This window comes from Bactrocera tryoni, unplaced genomic scaffold (genome assembly GCF_016617805.1).
Source record: "Bactrocera tryoni isolate S06 unplaced genomic scaffold, CSIRO_BtryS06_freeze2 scaffold_7, whole genome shotgun sequence".
Taxonomy (NCBI): Eukaryota; Metazoa; Arthropoda; class Insecta; order Diptera; family Tephritidae; genus Bactrocera; species Bactrocera tryoni.
The window spans coordinates 13,962,273-13,981,722 of record NW_024396366.1 but is presented as its reverse complement, the minus strand read 5'-3'; the positions used below and the strand labels follow the sequence as shown (position 1 = coordinate 13,981,722).

The 19,450-nt window shown below is 37.3% G+C and overlaps 1 protein-coding gene and 1 pseudogene across 1 annotated transcript; both read left to right on the top strand.

Moving 5' to 3' along the window:
* Positions 1-3,357: 3,357 nt before the first annotated feature.
* Positions 3,358-5,175, top strand: LOC120781791. Its single transcript, XM_040114015.1, has one exon. It carries the CDS (start codon positions 3,358-3,360, stop codon positions 5,173-5,175), a length of 1,818 nt encoding a protein of 605 aa, XP_039969949.1.
* Positions 5,176-18,977: 13,802 nt separating this feature from the next.
* LOC120781876 lies at positions 18,978-19,179 on the top strand (annotated as a pseudogene).
* The last annotated feature ends 271 nt before the right edge of the window (positions 19,180-19,450 follow it).

Genomic DNA, 19,450 nt, shown 5'->3' with positions numbered 1-19,450 from the left:
AGTTAAAAAAAGTCATAAATTAGTGAAAATAACGAACAAATTCGCTTATATTGAATTTTTTGTGTAAAAAAGTGAAGAAGCCAACAATGAAATTTGTGAAGTTTACGGAGACGGTGCTGTATCAGTTCGTGTAGCACAACAATGGTTCGCTCGCTTCCGTTCAGGAAATTTCGAAATTTCGATTTACACTTGAAAGTTATACACTGATGTAATAATGTCTTTAGCGGAAAAATGGCAAAAAGTGGTCGACCTAAATGAATGAATTAATAAAAAAAATTAGTTGAAGTTCGGCTAGAAATACGAAAAGACTTTTTCGACAACCATATATATGTGCATGTAATATTTTATTTCACTTCAACTGCTTCAAGTACAGATCAGTGATCTGAGGTGAATACTTGGCTTATGATTATACTCTCAAATTCATGAATCACTCCCATTGTTCACTCATACTTGCTCTCACTAAAAATATTATCTTAATAAAAAAAAACAAAAAAAAAACTTAATATGTTTGGTTCCGATGGTTCGCAAAAAATTTGGTGAAAACGAAACAAAGAGGTCAAGGAAAATAATATAATTAAAACTGTGAAGCATGGCTGCGGTAACGTAATGGGTTGAGGGTGCATTGCAACGTCTGGTGTGGGAAATCTCGTTTTTATTGATGATAAAACGCATAAACACTCATATTTGAAAATCTTAAAGGAAAATTTAGCTCCAAGCGTTGAAAAGTTGGGCTTAAGTGGGTTACGGGTTTCAACCCGCAACATGTGTCGTATCTAGTGCAAGAATGTCTCATCTACTATTGTAAGTAATTAAAAACACCTCCGTAATCTCCAGACACTAACCATTAAGAGCATATTTGGCATCTACTAAAACGAAAAAATACGGACTCACCATATAACATCGAAGGATTTACTCAAAGAGGTAATACACACAGAATGAGCATATATTACTCCTGAGCAGACATCTAACCTAGTTGGAAGCATGCGCTGACGTTAAGAAGCAGTTATTCAGGTAGATTTTCGTGGCAAAGGTGAGCCGAAGCCGAAAAATCACGTAAAGGAGTTGAAAGATTTCTTCGATTATCGAGGTGTGATGCTCTCCGAATTCATTCCGACCGGCCAAACTGTCAGCAAGGAATACTATTTTAGTGTTTGCGTTGTTTACGCGAAGCTATTCGTAAAAAGGCGTCGGAATTATGGGCCGGCAACTATTGGTGGACACGATAACGCACCCGTCGCATACTGCACCGACTTTTCGTGAGTTTTTCGCCAAATTTTCAAGCAATATCGTACCGCAACCAAACGTATTCGCGTAAAGTATTGGTGCGCTTTCAAGTGGCCAAGTACCAATCGGTTTTACCCAAAAAGGCAGCGCACTGTGTTCGCACTATGTTCGGGTAATATCCTAATGGACAACAATAACTGGGGAGATGTATGTATATATTGAATATTTCGAGCTCGACATCGCCTGATCGGATAGCTATGCCGTAACCGTCAAGGGTAGTATTCCTATGGTCGATATGGCTGTCGACACAGATGCATGATGCGCAAAATGAAGGCTAGGTCACCACCACAAAACGTTGAAACCTACACATATCAGGAAATTCGATCGGCCGTTTAATTTGGTTTCTTAGATCGCAGATATAGATATACCTTCTTCTTCTTCTTAATTGGCGTAGACACCGCTTATGCCATTATAGCCGAGTTAACAACGGCGCGCCAGGCGTTTCTTCTTTTCGCTACGTGGCGTCAATTGGATATTCCAAGGGAAGCCAGATCATTCTCCACTTGGTCGTCGAATACTGTCCGTCCGGACAACATGACCTAGCCAGCGTAGCCGCTGTCTTTTAATTCGCTGAACTATGTCAATGTCGTCGTATATCTCGTACAGCTCATCGTTCCATCGAATGCGATATTCGCCGTGGCCAATGCGCCCCCCCCCCCCAATGAAAGATTACCATAGATATACCTTACCGTCTCCTAAATTCTATTATCTCTTCGATGTTATTCGTTGGTCCGTTGCAATTGAATTATAGTGTCTAACCGAAATGGAATTTTTGCGCAAATGCAGCAGAAAAATTCCTTAGGGTACGGGCTGGATTGTTTAGATAGGTAAGTTATTTTAATATCAAACTTAGATCTCTTTCTTAACTTGCTTATTATAATGTTTAAAAACACCTAAAGTATGTTTCCGCGCTTAATTTTTCAAAATTCCGAGTTTATAAAATGATTGGTTACACGCTAATACTATACTCCGACCGACACTTAACCACAAGATTTAGGCCGTAGATTAGTTTAACTCACTAAACCACGAGATTTTACCAGATTTTGCCATACAAAAATGACTCTTCCAAACCACTTCACCGAAGTATTTTGAAACTGATCCACTCTAAATCTCCCGGTGCGACTTTGGTTTTGCGCCATCTCTTGGACACATTTGTATAATTGCAGCTGAGTTTGATACTACAAACTGTCAAAGTGAAAAAATAAACAAAAAATTTTAAACAAGAAAAGTTAGCAGAAAAAAAAGTAAAAAAAACAAGAAATAAAAAATTTGCAATTAATATAAATAAAAATACAAAAATAAAAGTTGATAATGAGAAAATGTGAAAAAAGAAGAGAGTTATTTGTAGTGAGGCTGCCGAGACCGATCTAATACACGTTTGCCAACCGAAAAAGCCACAGCTTCGCTCCAGCGCAATGATATCGGTTGGCCATGCATATACGACCTGTTTAGAAACAGATACATAGTTCATAAACGAATTTAGTAGTAGAAATCATCCCTGTTACTTTTATACATATTTTGTTAAGTACCAACATTCTTAGCACTTAATTGTGTACAACAACACTACAACATTGTTTAACACTAGATGTATGCTTGCTTTGAGTCTGAGCGCCGGCAATCGCCAAACCGGTTTTGCCTATTTGAGTGACTTTGATAACGCACTCTTATCATGCTTGCATAGGCAAGCATACATACGTACATTAATGTAAATGCAGCGAATTAGAACAAGTACCAACTATCTCAGCTGATCTTTAATACCGCACTTGAGGTAAAAGAAAGGCTGTAGGTTAATCAACTTGTTAAGCTGTTAATTTCGGTTATTCGTATAAGGAAAGTCGCAATTGAATCTCACGGTAACCGCAAGCGCAAGAAATCAAACAATATTAAATAATATAAAAAAAATAATTAAATTCGTGGTTTTTCTTTCAAAACATATAAACTGTCAATAAAAAAGCTTATTATACTCCAAACATTTTGGTGACCCCGACGTGATCGTGGAATTAATATCGTATTAATAAAACGAAACTTTTCGCAAATTTAATTAAAACTTTACGGTCTTTGACAAAAAAAAAAATGGCACCCAAGAAAATGGAATCAGCTGAAGCCAAGAAGAAGCTGGCTTCATTTGTTCAACAAATCATCCTACTCAACAACACGTTGACTTTCGATGTCTTGCGTGAGTTCGACGAAGCTGCAGTGGACGTACGTATCGAGCAAGTGGATAGGCTGGAAGAAAGGTGCGATGCTCTCTACAGGCAACTAGAGGACAACGACGCTGATGATCTTTTAGCGGAATTTATCGAGGTTAAAACCAAGCTGATACGTCAGCGGCACGCTTGCCGAGCTTCCGAAGCTTACAGCTCTACGACGCAGCCGTTTGCTGGCGATCAAACTTCAATTATTGTCTCTCAGCCAAAGCAGAGGTTACCGGTTCTGCAAATTCCAACGTTCAACGGTAAATATTCGAATTGGCCAGATTTTTTCTCGATGTTCAACACCGTTGTACATCAGGACGTAGATTTATCAAGAATTGAAAAATTCCAGCACCTTCGGTCAAGTCTACGTGATGCAGCGTTGGACACCATTCGTTCATTAGAGATAAGTGAACAAAGTTATAATAAGGCTATTGATTTGCTAAAAGCAAGATTTGATAATAAACGCTTGAATTTCCAGGCTCATATCAGAGATATTTTTCAGCTCAAGAAGGTAGAGGGTGATAGGGTTGCCAAACTTCGAGAACTCAGCGATACCGTAAATGCTCACTTGCGAGCGTTGCAAACTATGGGAACGAAGGAACAGATTGCTGACTGCTTACTCATTCAACTAGTGTCTCAAAATTTGGACGTCAAATCTCGCGCGAAATGGGAGGAACAAACACCTGTAAGCGAAATACCTACATGGAATTCAATGGCTAGATTTTTGGAGCAACGCTGCCAGCAACTGGAAAATGTAGAGATTGTCCTTGGACTTCCGGAAAAACAGGTAGGCAAGAAATTGTCAAATCCCATCAGTCGTAAGGTGCTTTTAACGGCAGCTGTATCGGGATGCATATTGTGCAGTTCTAGTGAACACAAAATTGCAAGGTGCAAGCAGTTTCTCGGCCTTTCACCCACAATGCGCTATAAAGAAGCAAAACGGTTAAACCTATGTTTGAATTGCCTTCGAGTCGGGCATTCACTCAAATACTGCAAGTCCGGACACTGTAGACATTGCACGTCGAAGCATCACAGTCTGCTTCATCAAGACACAAATTCCTTTCCGACAACTTCACAACCAGTGGCTTCTGATAAGCCGCCGCAGCTATCACAACCAACCACGTCTAATTCGTTCAACCCGTACTCGTTTTCTTCTTCATCTTTCGGTCCTTCAGCTTCTGCACTCGTCGCATCTGAAGTTCAGGCTAGCGTTGCTGAAAAAGATTTCGTTCTCTTAGCAACAGCCATAATTTATGTAAAAAATCGATCTGGCTCACTCATTCCTTGCAGGGCTCTGCTAGATTCTGCGTCACAATTAAACTTTATAACCAATCGACTCACTAATCAACTACAATTAAAGAAGGTCAAATCTTCACAGTTCATTTCTGGTATAGGCCAAAATGATTTCGTTGCCAATTATATCGTTAATTTCGACCTGCATTCGCGCATTAACGATTACATTGCCAACTTGTCTGCGGTTATCACCCCCACCATCACCGATGTTCAACCATCTCGTTCTTTAAAGGGTATTAATTGGAATATACCACAAAACATATCCTTAGCAGACCCATACTTTTTCGAACCGCAGCGCGTTGATATGCTCATTGGAGCTAGTTTATTCTTTGACCTGCTCTGCGTTGGCCAGATACGTCTGGCTGAAAATTTACCACTTCTACAAAAAACAAAGCTAGGGTAGGTTGTATCAGGCGCAACAACATACAACATTTCGAAGCTATCTTGCTTAGCAGCCATCGACATGGCTCTAGCAAATGACTCAGATGACGACTTACATAACCTAGTTCAGCGCTTTTGGGAAATAGAGAACTGTATTGGCTCCACACCAAAAACTACAATAGAGGAGGATTTGTGCGAAGAGCATTTCATAAAAACCCATAAGCGATTGGAATCTGGTGAGTTTTCGGTTCGATTACCAACAAAATCACCTTCTTGCGAACTAGGAGAGTCGTATCAACAGGCTGTCAATCGATTCAAGGCTTTAGAGCGGAAATTTCAGCGCAATGCTGAACTAAAACAACAATACTCGTCATTCATTAAGGAGTATTTTGATTTGAACCATATGTCAGTCGTTGACACTATGCCAAAGCAAATTCCAATGAATTTTATGCCACATCACTGTGTTTTAAAGGCTGATAGCACAACAACAAAACTACGTGTGGTTTTTGATGGCTCTGCGCCAACCAGCAATGGACTTTCGTTGAATTCGATTCTGATGAAAGGACCAACCATTCAACCTCCACTTTTTGATATTTTGCTTCGATTTCGCACCTTCAAAATTGTTCTTACTGCAGACATTTGTAAAATGTATCGCTGTGTAAGGATGTCTGATCCAGACAACTTCCTGCTGTGTATAATATGGAGGGACAAACCCAATGAAGATTTTAGCATTTTTAAGTTAGATACCGTCACTTATGGAACGAAGCCAGCTTCTTTTCTAGCCATTCATTCAATACAGCAGCTTGGCCGCGCTGAAGCTCATGTGTATCCCGTTGTAGCCGAAACGATACACCATGGATTTTATGTGGATGACATGATTACCGATGCAGGCTCGTTAGGCGAAGCAAGGGTGATATTAAACGAGACTAAAAAGTGTTTATCTCTCGGAAACTTTCACTTGAGGAAATGGTGTTCGAATGATGATCGAGTCTTTTTTGATATTGAGGATAATGACAAACAGGACTTCTTAACCTTTGACGACGGTACAAGCATAACAAAGACACTTGGATTGGTTTGGGACCCAAAATTGGACGTATTCATATTTTCCTTTTCACCCTTCGGAACACCGGCTAAGGTAACTAAACGCACAATACTTTCGGCTATAGCCAGGCTTTACGACCCCCTTGGTTTGATCGGACCTGTGGTGGCCAAAGCCAAAATATTCTTGCAGCATTTGTGGAAAGAGAAGCTACATTGGGACGAAAGCCCACCTCAAGCAATTCAAAGAGAATGGCTAGAAATATGCAATCAATACAAACTAATTACTCGTTTTAGTTTTGACCGATACTTGCTGATGCCAGAAGCTGAAATACAATTACATGGGTTTTGTGATACGAGTGAGGCTGCTTATGGGGCCTGCATATACATACGCGCTGAAAGAGGCGGACACATCCGAATCAATCTTCTCTGCTCCAAATCTCGCGTAGCTCCACTAAAACCTCTAACGATACCGAGGCTTGAGCTATGTGGTGCATTACTGTTAGCTGAATTAGTCGCAAAGGTAATCAATTCAACGCATTTCAAAGCCAAGGGAGTATATTGCTGGTCTGATTCCACAACCGTGCTATCGTGGCTGCGTAGTTGTCGCAAATCGCATTAACAACATTCAAACTCTCACAGCAGATATGGTTTGGAGCCATGTTTCAACAGATTCCAACCCAGCGGACGTTCTTTCAAGAGGAGCTAGCCCCAAGGAACTATTAACCATGGATTTATGGAAATACGGTCCCCCTTATCTGGGTGTAGATCAATCTAACTGGCCTAAATCTCCTCTCCTACCAACAAAGGACTTGCCCGAGGGTCGAAAGCGTGCATTTGTGTTTATTTCTACTATAGACATGTCTTTAAGTTGCAAATTTGTTAACTCATTTGAACAATTACAGAGAATATATGCATATGTTTATCGGTTTTCCAGAAGAGCTGGAATGAGATTTTCTGGACCACTCAAAGTAAGGGAATTACAGGAAGGAACCTTTATACTTATACGAATGATTCAAAAGGCGCATCTTCGAGATGAATACAAAGCACTCGAATCCAAAGAGGCGATAAAGTCTTCATCTGAAATTCGTTCGCTCGTTCCCTTTCTCGACGAGCGCGGTTTACTTCGAGTTGGTGGAAGAATTCAGTATTCAAATTTGGATTTTTCGTCGAAACACCCAATTATTTTGCCAAAACTTCACCTGGTGACTGACGCAATCATCAGCAATTTTCATAGGAAACTTTTACACGCTGGACCTCAATCGCTATTAGTATCTATTCGCCTACAGTATTGGCCTATTGGCGGGCTTAAAACCGTAAGTCGAATTATTAACAAATGCGTTCGTTGGTTTCATGTCAATCCTAAGCTTATGGAACATTTAATGGGAAATTTACCATCGGAAAGGAAATCGAGCATTCCTAACTACCGGAGTGGACTTTTGTGGGCCATTTTTCTACAAATCGGACGTACGCAATAGAGCTCCAATTAAATGCTACATTTGCATCTTTATTTGCTTCGCCACCAAGGCCGTTCATTTGGAGCTGGTAAAGGATTTGGCAACCTCTTCATTCCTCGCAGCCCTTAAGAGATTTATTTGTACGTGTGGCAGACCGCAAACTATATGGTCGGACAATGTCACCAATTTTGTTGGAGCCAAAAATGAGCTATTGGAACTGAAAAAACTATTTTTGAGCCAAGAGAATTTGAAAATGATTCCCCAGCAGTGTGCGAGCGATCAAATTGAATGGAAGTTGATACCCCCTCGTTCTCCCCACTTTGGCGGTTTATGAGAAGCTGCAGTCAAAATGGCCAAATATCATTTTTATAGAGTTGTGGGCCTTTCTAAATTAAGCTTGGATGAGCTTCGCACACTTGTGTGCCAAATATCCGCGATTATAAATTCACGACCTTTATGTCCCATTACAGAGAGTCCTGACGATCTCGAAGTGCTTACCCCAGCGCACTTTCTTATTGGCGCACCCTTCACATCCGTGGTTGAACCTGACATCACTCCTATCAATATTAATCATCTTAGCAGATGGCAGCGAATGTGCTACCTGCAACAACAATTCTGGATGAAATGGCAAGCAGAATATCTAACTCTTCTGCAACAACGCCATAAATGGCACTCATCTTCGTCGAATCTCAAGCTCGGGTACGTGGTTTTGATAAAGGACGAGAACAATCCCCCGCTAAAGTGACCTTTAGCTAGAGTCATAGAAACCATTTCCGGAAAGGACCAGGTGGTGCGAGTCGCAGTTCTAAAGACACCAAATGGCGTATACAAGCGAGCTGTTTCAAAGCTGTGTCTCCTACCAATTGATGATAATATCTTGAAAGCCTAAACCTTTCAACGGGCGGAGTATGTTTAGAAATAGATACATAGCTCATAAGCGAATTTAGTAGTAGAAATCATCCCTGCAACTTTTATACATATTTTGTTAAGTACCAACATTCTTAGCACTTAATTGTGTACAACAACACTACAACATTGTTTAAAACTAGATGTATGCTTGCTTTAAGTCTGAGCGCCGGCAATCGCCAAACCGGTTTTGCCTATTTGAGTGACTTTGATAACGCACTCTTATCATGCTTGCATAGGCAAGCATACATACGTACATTAATGTAAATGCAGCGAATTAGAACAAGTACCACTATCTCAGCTGATCTTTAATACCGTACTTGAGGTAAAAGAAAGGCTGTAGGTTAATCAACTTGTTAAGCTGTTTAATGTCACGGTAACCGCAAGCGCAAAAAATCAAACAATATTAAATAATATAAAAAAAAAATAATTAAATTCGTGGTTTTTCTTTCAAAACATATAAACGGTCAATAAAAAAGCTTGTTGTCCTCCAAACACGACCAATGAAATAAAAATACATAATTTCACAAATAAATACAGGTACGTAAAAAATTGTGAAGTAAACGTACATTATTAAATATTATTGTTTTTTTTTATAATTTTATAGAGAAGGCGATGGCCCTTCTTCGTCTGGTAGCTCCAATCGGCCATCGTCAAGCGTTGCTACAAAAAAGAAGAAGACGGCAATGATGGTTATGGAGGAAATGCGTGACGATTTTTTAAAGGCGACTGAGGCGATGATGGAAGCCGATGAAAAGCGATTTTGCCTGTTAAAAAATATGTTAACGATGCAAGGGAAACGGAGAAAGCTTTCATCGACTTCCTTCGACGCCAAAACTAAATTTAAGAGAAATTAAGTTTTAGTTTTAAAATATATAAATAATATAAAATAAATGTGAATATGAATACAAATATAAATAAATGTAAAGAAATTAATATAAAAAATATATGCAAAATATAAAAATATTGTTTTTTTATACGGGAATTAAATAAATAAGAACTAAATGAATAAATTATGAAATATGTAAGTATGGATCGGCTGCTGGTAGAGATTTAACAATATTTCAAAGTTGAATTCAATAACTCACCGAAATATGAAACGAACGCTTGTCTTATTTTCTGTTTGCCACGCAAGCCAACAATGAAATTTGTGAAGTTTACGGAGACGATGCTGTATCAGTTCGTGTAGCACAACAATGGTTCGTTCGCTTCCGTTCAAGAAAATTCGAAATTTCGATTTATACTGTTGAAAGTTGTACACTGAAGTGATCGACCTAAATGAATGAATGAATAAAAAAAATTAGTTGAAGTTTGGCTAGAAACACGAAAAGACTTTTTCGACTACCATATATATGCGCATGTAATATTTTATTTCACTTCAACTACTTCAAGTACAGATCAGTGATCTGAGGTGAATACTTGGCTTATGATTATACTCTCAAATTCATGAATCATCCCTATTGTTCACTCATACTTGCTCTCACTAAAAATATTATCTTCTCACAATCACATGTAATAATAAGTGTGAATATGTCTTACAATCACTTATCGCTTACACTTGGCTTGGCTTGCTTTTCTTTATACAATTGTTTGAGCTATTCGTTGTATACCATTAGATGAGTTGGAAGGCTCATAGTTTGTCCATGAATACATTCGCTCATAAGTGGCTCATTGTGTATTCATGAATACATTCTCAAATTCCGCGCCTATTCAAAATATATTTTATGCATACGCGGAGGGGTTTTAAAAGAAACGAAACGCGAGATTCTAGTGACTACGTAAAAACTACAAAACTGAAACTTATTTATTTATTATCCTTTTATTAAGTTATTTTCTTAAGCCTAGAGCAAAGCTTTATCTTACATTCTAGAAATTGCAGAGCGTATGTAGGTAGATGACATAAAACTAACTTTCCACGCATATCAAAACTTGCACTTAAAATCATAATTATACCTGCAAGTAGTGCGGCATCTGAACGTGTATTTTCCTTGGCAGGCAATTTCATAACTGATAAAAGAAATCGACTTGCACCCAAAACCGTAGATAATATAATATTCCTGAATTCTATATGGGTGTTTCCATGAAATGGTTCACCGTGACTTAAAAAATCAAAACGCTCGCAGAATTTTTTTAGACACAGAAAATGGAAGAAAACTTGATATTTTACTATGCAAAAAAAATTCAGCTCATTATAATTTTAAAATAAAAAAAATTGTATGCAAAAATTATGATTATTTTATTCACTTTAAAAGCTGTAGAATGTATTACTTTTAATCGCTGCTGACGAAAGAAATATATATGTAATATCGCAATTTGGTATATAAGTAATTGATACAACTACAAATGAATATAAAAATGAGAGAAAAGATCAAACTGCTCATCGATAATGGTATTTTTTTCAGTTCTATTTCGGCAACATTCGTATGTCACGTGCGTAATGCAATAGGACCACATGGTGCCATTATTCGCGCATTATCAGTTTAAGTGTTTTTTTTTATTTAGTTTGTAAAGCAAATTTAGTATTTGCTAAAAAAATTTATTAATACAAATAGCGTTCTACAAAATTATTATTTTTTCTTAACTTTTGAAATTTGTCACGTGCGTAATGCTCTTAATTAAAGTCCATTTGATAAATATTATTTCACTTTTACAATACATATTACACCTAGATGTCACGTAATGCTAAAAATTAAAATCGGTGGAGCGAGAGGCTTAAGCAAGATGAAAATAAGCTTAAGGAACATAAAGAAAAACAAGCTGAAAGAATGCGTGAATATCGGAAGAGAAAGGCATGCGAGGCCAAAAATAATTCAAAAATATTGAAAGAAAAAAGAAATAGAGATCGCGTTCGACAACAAAAGTGTGGAGCAATGAAAAAAAATTCAAATACCCAATTCAAAAGTGGTTACAAGTGTAAACAAACACTAGCCAAAGAGGTCGCTTCAGAAAATCTTTGTAAATCCCAATTTTTTCACCATCGAACGAAAAATGCGAACTTCGCATTTTTGCTAGAGGGATGTCATAAAGCTATGCCTCAGTTTCCATCTCATTTTGAATCTTTTTTGAAATTAACATGCTGCAATGTATTGAACGAAAAGTGCATGATTAGTGACTGTGATAAATGTATACGGGATCTAAAACATGATTTTGTGCCTATGTATTTTCTATGCAAAATGGAAGAAAATGTTAATTGGAGCTATTGGAGGAAAGTTAATGATCGCTTAACATTAAGCTATACCATAGCGCCATTATCGGATTTGTTACATGACCTGGAAATTCAGCTGCCAGCTTTTGAACTTCATTATTTTATGAAGCGCGCTCAGCAAAGATATTTTAAGGACAAAAAGAATAATTTACGTGATGATGAATTAATTTTGCAAATCGATTTTTCAGAAAACTATCGATTGATCAATCAGAATGAGATCCAAGAAGCTCACTTTAGCTACCAACAAGTTACTATTTTCACTTGCGTTGCATGGATGCGAGATCAAACTGAATCTTTCGCTGCCATTAGTGACAAACTTACCCGCAACAAATTTGACGTCTATTGTTTCCTTACAAAAATTGTGCACAAAATTCAAAGTCAATTCGAAGAAATTTCTACGGTTTTTATATTCTCTGATGGCAGCACCAGTCAATTCAAAAATATGTATATTCTCACCAGCATTCCTTCATTTGTTAGCGAATTTGGCTTAAAGCATTTAGAATGAAACTTCTTTGCGACTTCGCATGGCAAAGGAGCAGTCGATGGAATCGGCGCGGTGGTGAAGCGGAAAGTTTGGCAAGCGGTTTAGGCAAATAATATTATTTTACCGGATGCCTTTGCATTTTATGAATGTGCTGTCAAAATCATTGAAGGAGTTCGTCTGTTATATATCTCATCAAAAGAGATTGAAGACTTTTCTCCACCATTAATTGAAAAATGGGAAATTGTCCGCGGCATTCCAGAAATACAAAAAATGCATTGCTTTTCCTACCAAGATAACGAATATATAAATGTTGCTCGAACAGGATACTCACTTAAGGAAAAAATTAAGTTAGAATAATTTTATAGTGATCTTATTTTGATTTTTTATTTTTCATTTTTGAGTTTTGAGTTTGAGTTTGATTTTTTATTTTTCAGTTTTTTGTAAAAATTTCTGAAAATATATCTAAAATTACTAAAATACTAGCGTTACCCGGCGCGCTTCTCTACGCAAAAAATTGATTGCTTAAAAGATGATTTCTTAACACAATAATGAAAAAGAAAAGCAATGTTCAATTTAATACAATTGTATACACATTTTTTGTTTTATTTTGTGGTGCATAAATAAACAAATTTTTCGTGGCTCCAACTCTCGAATGCAACGTACAGTTGACCGTGAGAAAAGCAAGCTTCCTCTAAATTAACTCCACACACCTGGAGCGTTTGCCCTTGAGCTTTGTTGACGGTCATAGCAAAAGATAGCCGAACAGGAAATTGAAGACGTTTAAATTCGAATGGCATGTCCGTTGGTATTAATGGGATGCGCGGTATTAGTACAATTTCACCTTTTGCTTTGCCAGTGAGAATTGTTGCTTGAATTAAATTTGGCATCAATTTCTTCACTGAAAGTCTCGTCCTATTACAAAGTTTCGGTGCATTAAGATTTCGAAGAAGTATAATCGATGAACCAACTTTCAAATTCAAATTATGCGGTGGCATGCCTGGTGGTTCCAAAGAATTTAAAAATTCAACCGGATAATTGACTGCGTCTTCATCATTCATAGCAGTATCAAAGGATTTATACGTTTCCGAATTACCTGACAATTTTTCCTGGATGTGGAAATTGATTTCATTGACATTGACATTTTTTGCTGCTAAAATTGCACGTTCTCATAACCAATCATGGTTATTATAATTTTGAGCAATATTTGGAAAACGCGATCAATGAGTTCTTCTCCTTTGATGATACAATTATTGAAAAATTATTCGGTAACGTGATAAACCCATTTTGATCACTTGCTATTTACATATTGTGGAGTATACGTTTGTACGAACGCACGCAATTCATTACGATCGAATTGCAGTCCGCGTTGCAATTCTCGTTCAAATAAATCATGCATTGGACGATTTGGTGGAGTCAATCCTAATTGCCCTAATGCCTTATTTGCAATCGTAAGGCACAAATCTTCGATCATTATCAAGGCTTCATTATATGTACATTTCCAATGTCAGTAGCAATGCAGGATCATTGGAACGATGTCGAAGTCGAATCAAAATGTCTTCAGCCATGAAATCTTTGTATTTATTCCACAATTCCAGTGGATTTGATGGAAAATATGTTGATATTATGATCACAAATAACATACGAGTTTGAATTGGTGGAGAAACAATTGATGCATCACGAAGCGTAGCATCCCAATGCGTATCATCTTCCAGCAAATGCAAGTGTTGACATGCTTCACGGTATGTTGCGCACAATTGACCAGTAACAGTTCGTAAATGTTGGAATGATTGAGGTCCATGTACGTTCACCAACAAAATTCGCAAGTAAAAACATTCAACATTAGCTGGACTAACTCTAAAAATGCGTCCCAAAGAATCTGTTCGAAAAATACCTGGATAACCATCAACAGGTGTGCCTTGTTTGCGATGTTGAAATTTTTTTGTTGATGCATTCCATGTGAAATAGTGAGACACTTCCGAATATAGCAAAGTCCTGGAAAATTCATCAGTTTCACATAACTGGAAATAAGCTGTCAGTGTAGTTACTGGTGGCTCTACTACTCTTTGTTCGGCTTTTGCAGCAGTGTAGTAAACACGTTGGTCGTTTTCAAGATGAACTGCCAAATGTACAACAACCGGATGCCTGTCATGAATTGGAAACGATAAAATACGCCATACAGCTTCATTCGTACTAATATAGCGTCCCATTTGGTACTGCAAAATTTCGTCATGATTATTCTCAGGAGCCACTCCAAAAACAGCCATATTGCTGCCCTTATTCACATACTTGCAAATATATTTGATTGTTTTACAGAAATTGCAATATTCTACATTGTTGTGAGCGTTGAACATTTTTGACAGCATCGGTGAGTACGGAACTATCCACCGGCTATCGATTTCAACATCTTGATTTTTAATTTTAATTACAGTTGATTTACCGTTGTCTTCAGTTGATCGTCGACGATACTGTGATACTGATATCCATCATCTCCTATAATTGTTTCAGCAATCAATTGCTTTGGAAAACGTTTCGAACATTTACCATCAATCATACAAAGTAGATTTCGATTAATATCACCACAGAGACCGTGAATCATATTTTCGTGACAACTTCGAATAATCCTGGCGATGGTTTGATCTGGAATTTCGGCCGATATGACGGTATCAATCATATCATGGGTTATTTTGTTTACGCACCAAATCAAAATATGTGCCTGAGGTAAGCCTCTTTTTTGCCACTCTATGGTATACATAAAGCACCGCACTTCTCCAAATACACGGAGTTTGACAATCAGATCCATTAATTTTTTCAATTTTTGTTGGAATACACGGGCAGTTATGTCATGCCGATCTTTTGGCACCTGACCATCAAGTAAACAATCAGACACATCGACCCACTTCGGGTTGCACGTAAATGTTATGAATAGATCCGGTCGTATATTCATGCATATGACGTGGGCTACCAACATATGATGATGGTAAAATTGTTAAACGGCCGATATCATTCACATTTACATCATTGATTATTGCGTCACGCAAATGTATGTATTCCTCTGATCTTAATCGGGCTTGATTGTAACGGATGAAATTTAATCGCTCACTTTCAATTTTGGCGTACATATCGATGATATATTGATGCGAAAGTTGATTGCATCGCAAAATAAAATTTGTTTCTGAGGGCGAATCATCAATCGGTACGAATAAAAATTCATCGCACTGACTTTTTCTGTTGATTCTTGACCTGTATTGCAAAAATTAATTAGCGAATGAAAATGATTTATAAATCATATTTAGCACATTCGCGTAAATTGCGGAATTCCCGTCATTCATGTTTCCTTCAATAAAACAATTGCGGGAATTCCCGCGCTATTTGAATAGCTATTGATAGGCTTTTCTACCGTCAAAAATGGTTCACTTCTTATCACTTCACATTTTTAGTGTTGGTAAAGTCGTGAACTACCATCCCTAACAGGCCAACCATAATTCAAACAAATTTAATTTGGGGAATCCCCATTCAAGGTTAACGTGCCAGTCATTTGGGGTTTGTTGAGGGGAAGTTTCAATAAAACGAAATGCCGGAAATCCCGACAAAAGTGCATAGGAAATTCATGTGGTAATGGCGGGAATTCCCTAATTTGTTCAGGACTATTTAAAAAAATTAACCTGTAGAAAAAGCGGGAATTCCTGCTCTTCAATTTGTGTATGGAAAATTAAGTGATTATCTGGCAGCCACCCGCTAAATTCAAATGAACGCGAACGTGTTAAACAAAATAAAATGTAAATGTACCAGTTGTTGGATTTATCATTGGTATGTTGATGTGATAGCCATCGTCCCCTCTCCAAAACAAAATGGGGTATTGCAATGCATCATAACAGCGATGGAGTTCTGAAATACGTTATAAATTCTCATTTCTACGATACAAAACAATGTCTCGTGACTGAAACTGTTCGCCAACCACAACAATGGCTACTTCATCAATCGTTGGTGCATTGAATCGTCTGGTTGTGCTCCCAATTGGTGTTTTATCGGCTTTTATTATGATTTTGTGGCCATATCGGAGGGCATCCGTTCGAGTGCCACTTTAAACAATTTCACCAAATCATTGTGTTGATGAAAAAAATGTTTGCAATTCATTCACGATTGATCTTCTCGTATTCGTCGAAATTGCACAGCGCTTATTTAATTCACGATTCTCACCATCAATGAAATATATTTGCAAAAATTTATGATCATCATCTGGGAATGGTAGCAAAGACCCAGCCTTATGGTATAATTGACCTTGAATCGGTAACGGTCGAGAAATATATATAGAGATGATAACGGATCTTAATTTCTAAAAACATCGAACACAGGGACGGCACATAAATTAAAAATGATATTGCTAATTCCACACGAAGAAATCACCTTAAACGTCGGCATAAATCCATCTTTTATGATATTTGTAGCTCCAAAAGATGTCATTTGAAAGCATGAATTGTATTTTTGAATATTTAAGAGGAAATGCTTTGACGTTGGCGAATTACCAAAAACCAATGAATGCAAAGGTTCTGGCGGAAGTTCTAGCACCGGTATTTTGACTTCCCCACCAGCAAAACACAGGCCAGGCGTTTCGTTTATGAATTTAAATGCTTTGCAATGTATATGTACATTCTATATTCATCTGGCCAATGTAGGCATACATGCTGTAATCAATGGTGGCATCGTAATTGAAAGCCGCGTGTTCCATTTGACGTATATCATAAACGGACGTACGCCCACGACGGTTTCTTGGTGCTTCACTCTTATCCAAGTGAGTTCTCCATCTGTGTCGTTGTGTTTCCATTTCATTTCGTCGAACACGATCTTCTTCACTTTGTGATCATCGATTTAACGCTGTAGCATTTGATTGACGTGAACGTCTGCCAATGTTTGGTCGTCTTGAACGTGGCATTCTTTCAGTACAGTGTATGACTAATTGAATGTAAAATCAATACATTGAAAATTATTTCTAGAAAAAATTATACATTTAATTCGAACTTCAATGTGTGTGCGTGGAAATATGAATTCACATACACTCACACTGGACATAACCTCAATTGTGCAAATAAAGAAAACACTCACCGATATCAAATTAAAATTGTGAAAATTAAGTAACGCTTGGCAATTGAACTATATATATAAAAATGAAGCAATTAAAATACAATTAAAAAAGAAACACATGGTTAACACTCACCAAAAGTATGTTTGTTCAAAATGAGAGCAAGATATAAAAGAACTCCAAAGCACATAAGAAAACTGTCAACTGAATTCCAATGACAGCAAATTAATATTCTGTACGCAATGAGAGCACGATGTAAAATTGATAAATCGTATTGAAAATACTTGATTTTGGTACAGTGTATTTACTCACAAAAATGTCAAACTCAGGAACGGCTGCACCGATTCCAAACAAACTTCACACAAACCACCTCCTTATAGATAGGAACGAACTCTAAAATTTTTGTGTCAATCGATTCGGCGGTTCTTGAGTTATAAGATTACCAAGGAAATGTAACTTCTTTTTATATATATAGATGTATGAAGGTAAAAAGTGACACGTACGTAATGTCACGTGAGTAATAAATTTTTTTTTTGTCTTAACCAAACCATGCTCAGTTGTTTTAGAAGCAAGCATGAATTATGAAGCTCCATTATTAACCTTTATAAAAAAAAATTTCCTGGATAAAAATCTCCTACAATTCGCTTACTATCGCATTTTTTCTTACGGCTCTGAAAGCGATTTCCATTTTTGTCGCGTGCGTAAGTCAACTTTGATTGTCTGGAACTTGGGTACCCATTGCTCAATTTTCCAATAATAATACTTTTTGGGAAGAAATCATCACATACAATGCAGCGATCCTAAAATATAAGACTTTTTCCCATTATATTTCTACTTTTACAACATTCAAACGCAATTAAACGTGTACAAATGTCGCGTGCGTAACCATGGAAACACCCATATGTAAGACTAATTAATATGGCAATAAGAACTTCGAAACGTTAAAAACAAAAATATGCAATAATATTGAAAAGTAATTTTGTGCTATACCTCAATCTAAGGATATATTTCGGAGTTAGGTATGTACATAAATCTTGAAGTAAATTTTATAGTTAGTATTTTTTACCGAAATGAGTGTGTTATTTAATTTTTGAAGTTATACTTCTTATACGAGTTCGGAAAAGGTTGCGATAGATTCAGGTTGCGCAACCTTGCTCAATATGAATCTACGCAACCTTGTCTGCGAAGATGTTCGAGCAGCAAGCGAAGCGGTGACAATCGGCCATCGTTTGTTCGTTTCTTTCGGCACAGCTCGGCTTTTCTACCAACAACACAATGTTGCCATGCTTATGCTGTTGTTGTTTTTGTAGAACAATGTTTCAATTTTTGGTTGGTGACATATTCAATTAAAAATAAATTCTGTTGGGATTCAAACCTATGTGCTCGTCGTAACTTTTCAAGCGCTTACCACCAACACCACCATTTACATTTGTATTGCGTTGTCCTAATTATGGTTTGGTTATGCATGAAAAAAATATACAATGGATCGCCGATTGTTACCTCTTTCCTTGCTGCTGCCGCGCATATGTATGTTTGTATGCTTGTGCATTATTGAAGTTATACTCCTTTTTCTTGCCTTTGTCTTTCATTTCTGCGAATTCTCAACTATTTTATGTGCCCTTTTGTTGAAATACTCTGCGTTGGCCGTTGAAAAATTAAGGCTATACTTTACAGGATCATTTCTGTAGTTAGTCTTCATTTACATTTTTGGAAATCGACCCGCAATGACGAAGTATATCGTTTTATCTGACAGCGTTAGGTTTAAGAAGTTCATTTCTAATTTTGTCTTGTGGCATATTAGAAATGCTGTTTCTTCGAAAATCGTTCGCTTACAACGGATAAAACGACTTCTGAGTGGTGATTTTAATGAATAAATTCCTTTTGGTTGAAATGCTCTGCGTTGGCCGTTGAAAAGTTAAGACTATACTTCTCAGGATCATTCATTCCTTTCATTTCTTCAAAGAAATTAATGGCATTTAGAAACATGCAAATTTGCATTATTTCGTTGTCATTTCCATATTCGTAGCAATAGAATTTCTATGGCATAAGTAAAGTAATGGCCGCCGATTGTCACCCCTTGCCGCTGTAGCAGCTTCGCCTACAAACATGCGTAAATATGTATGTATGTAT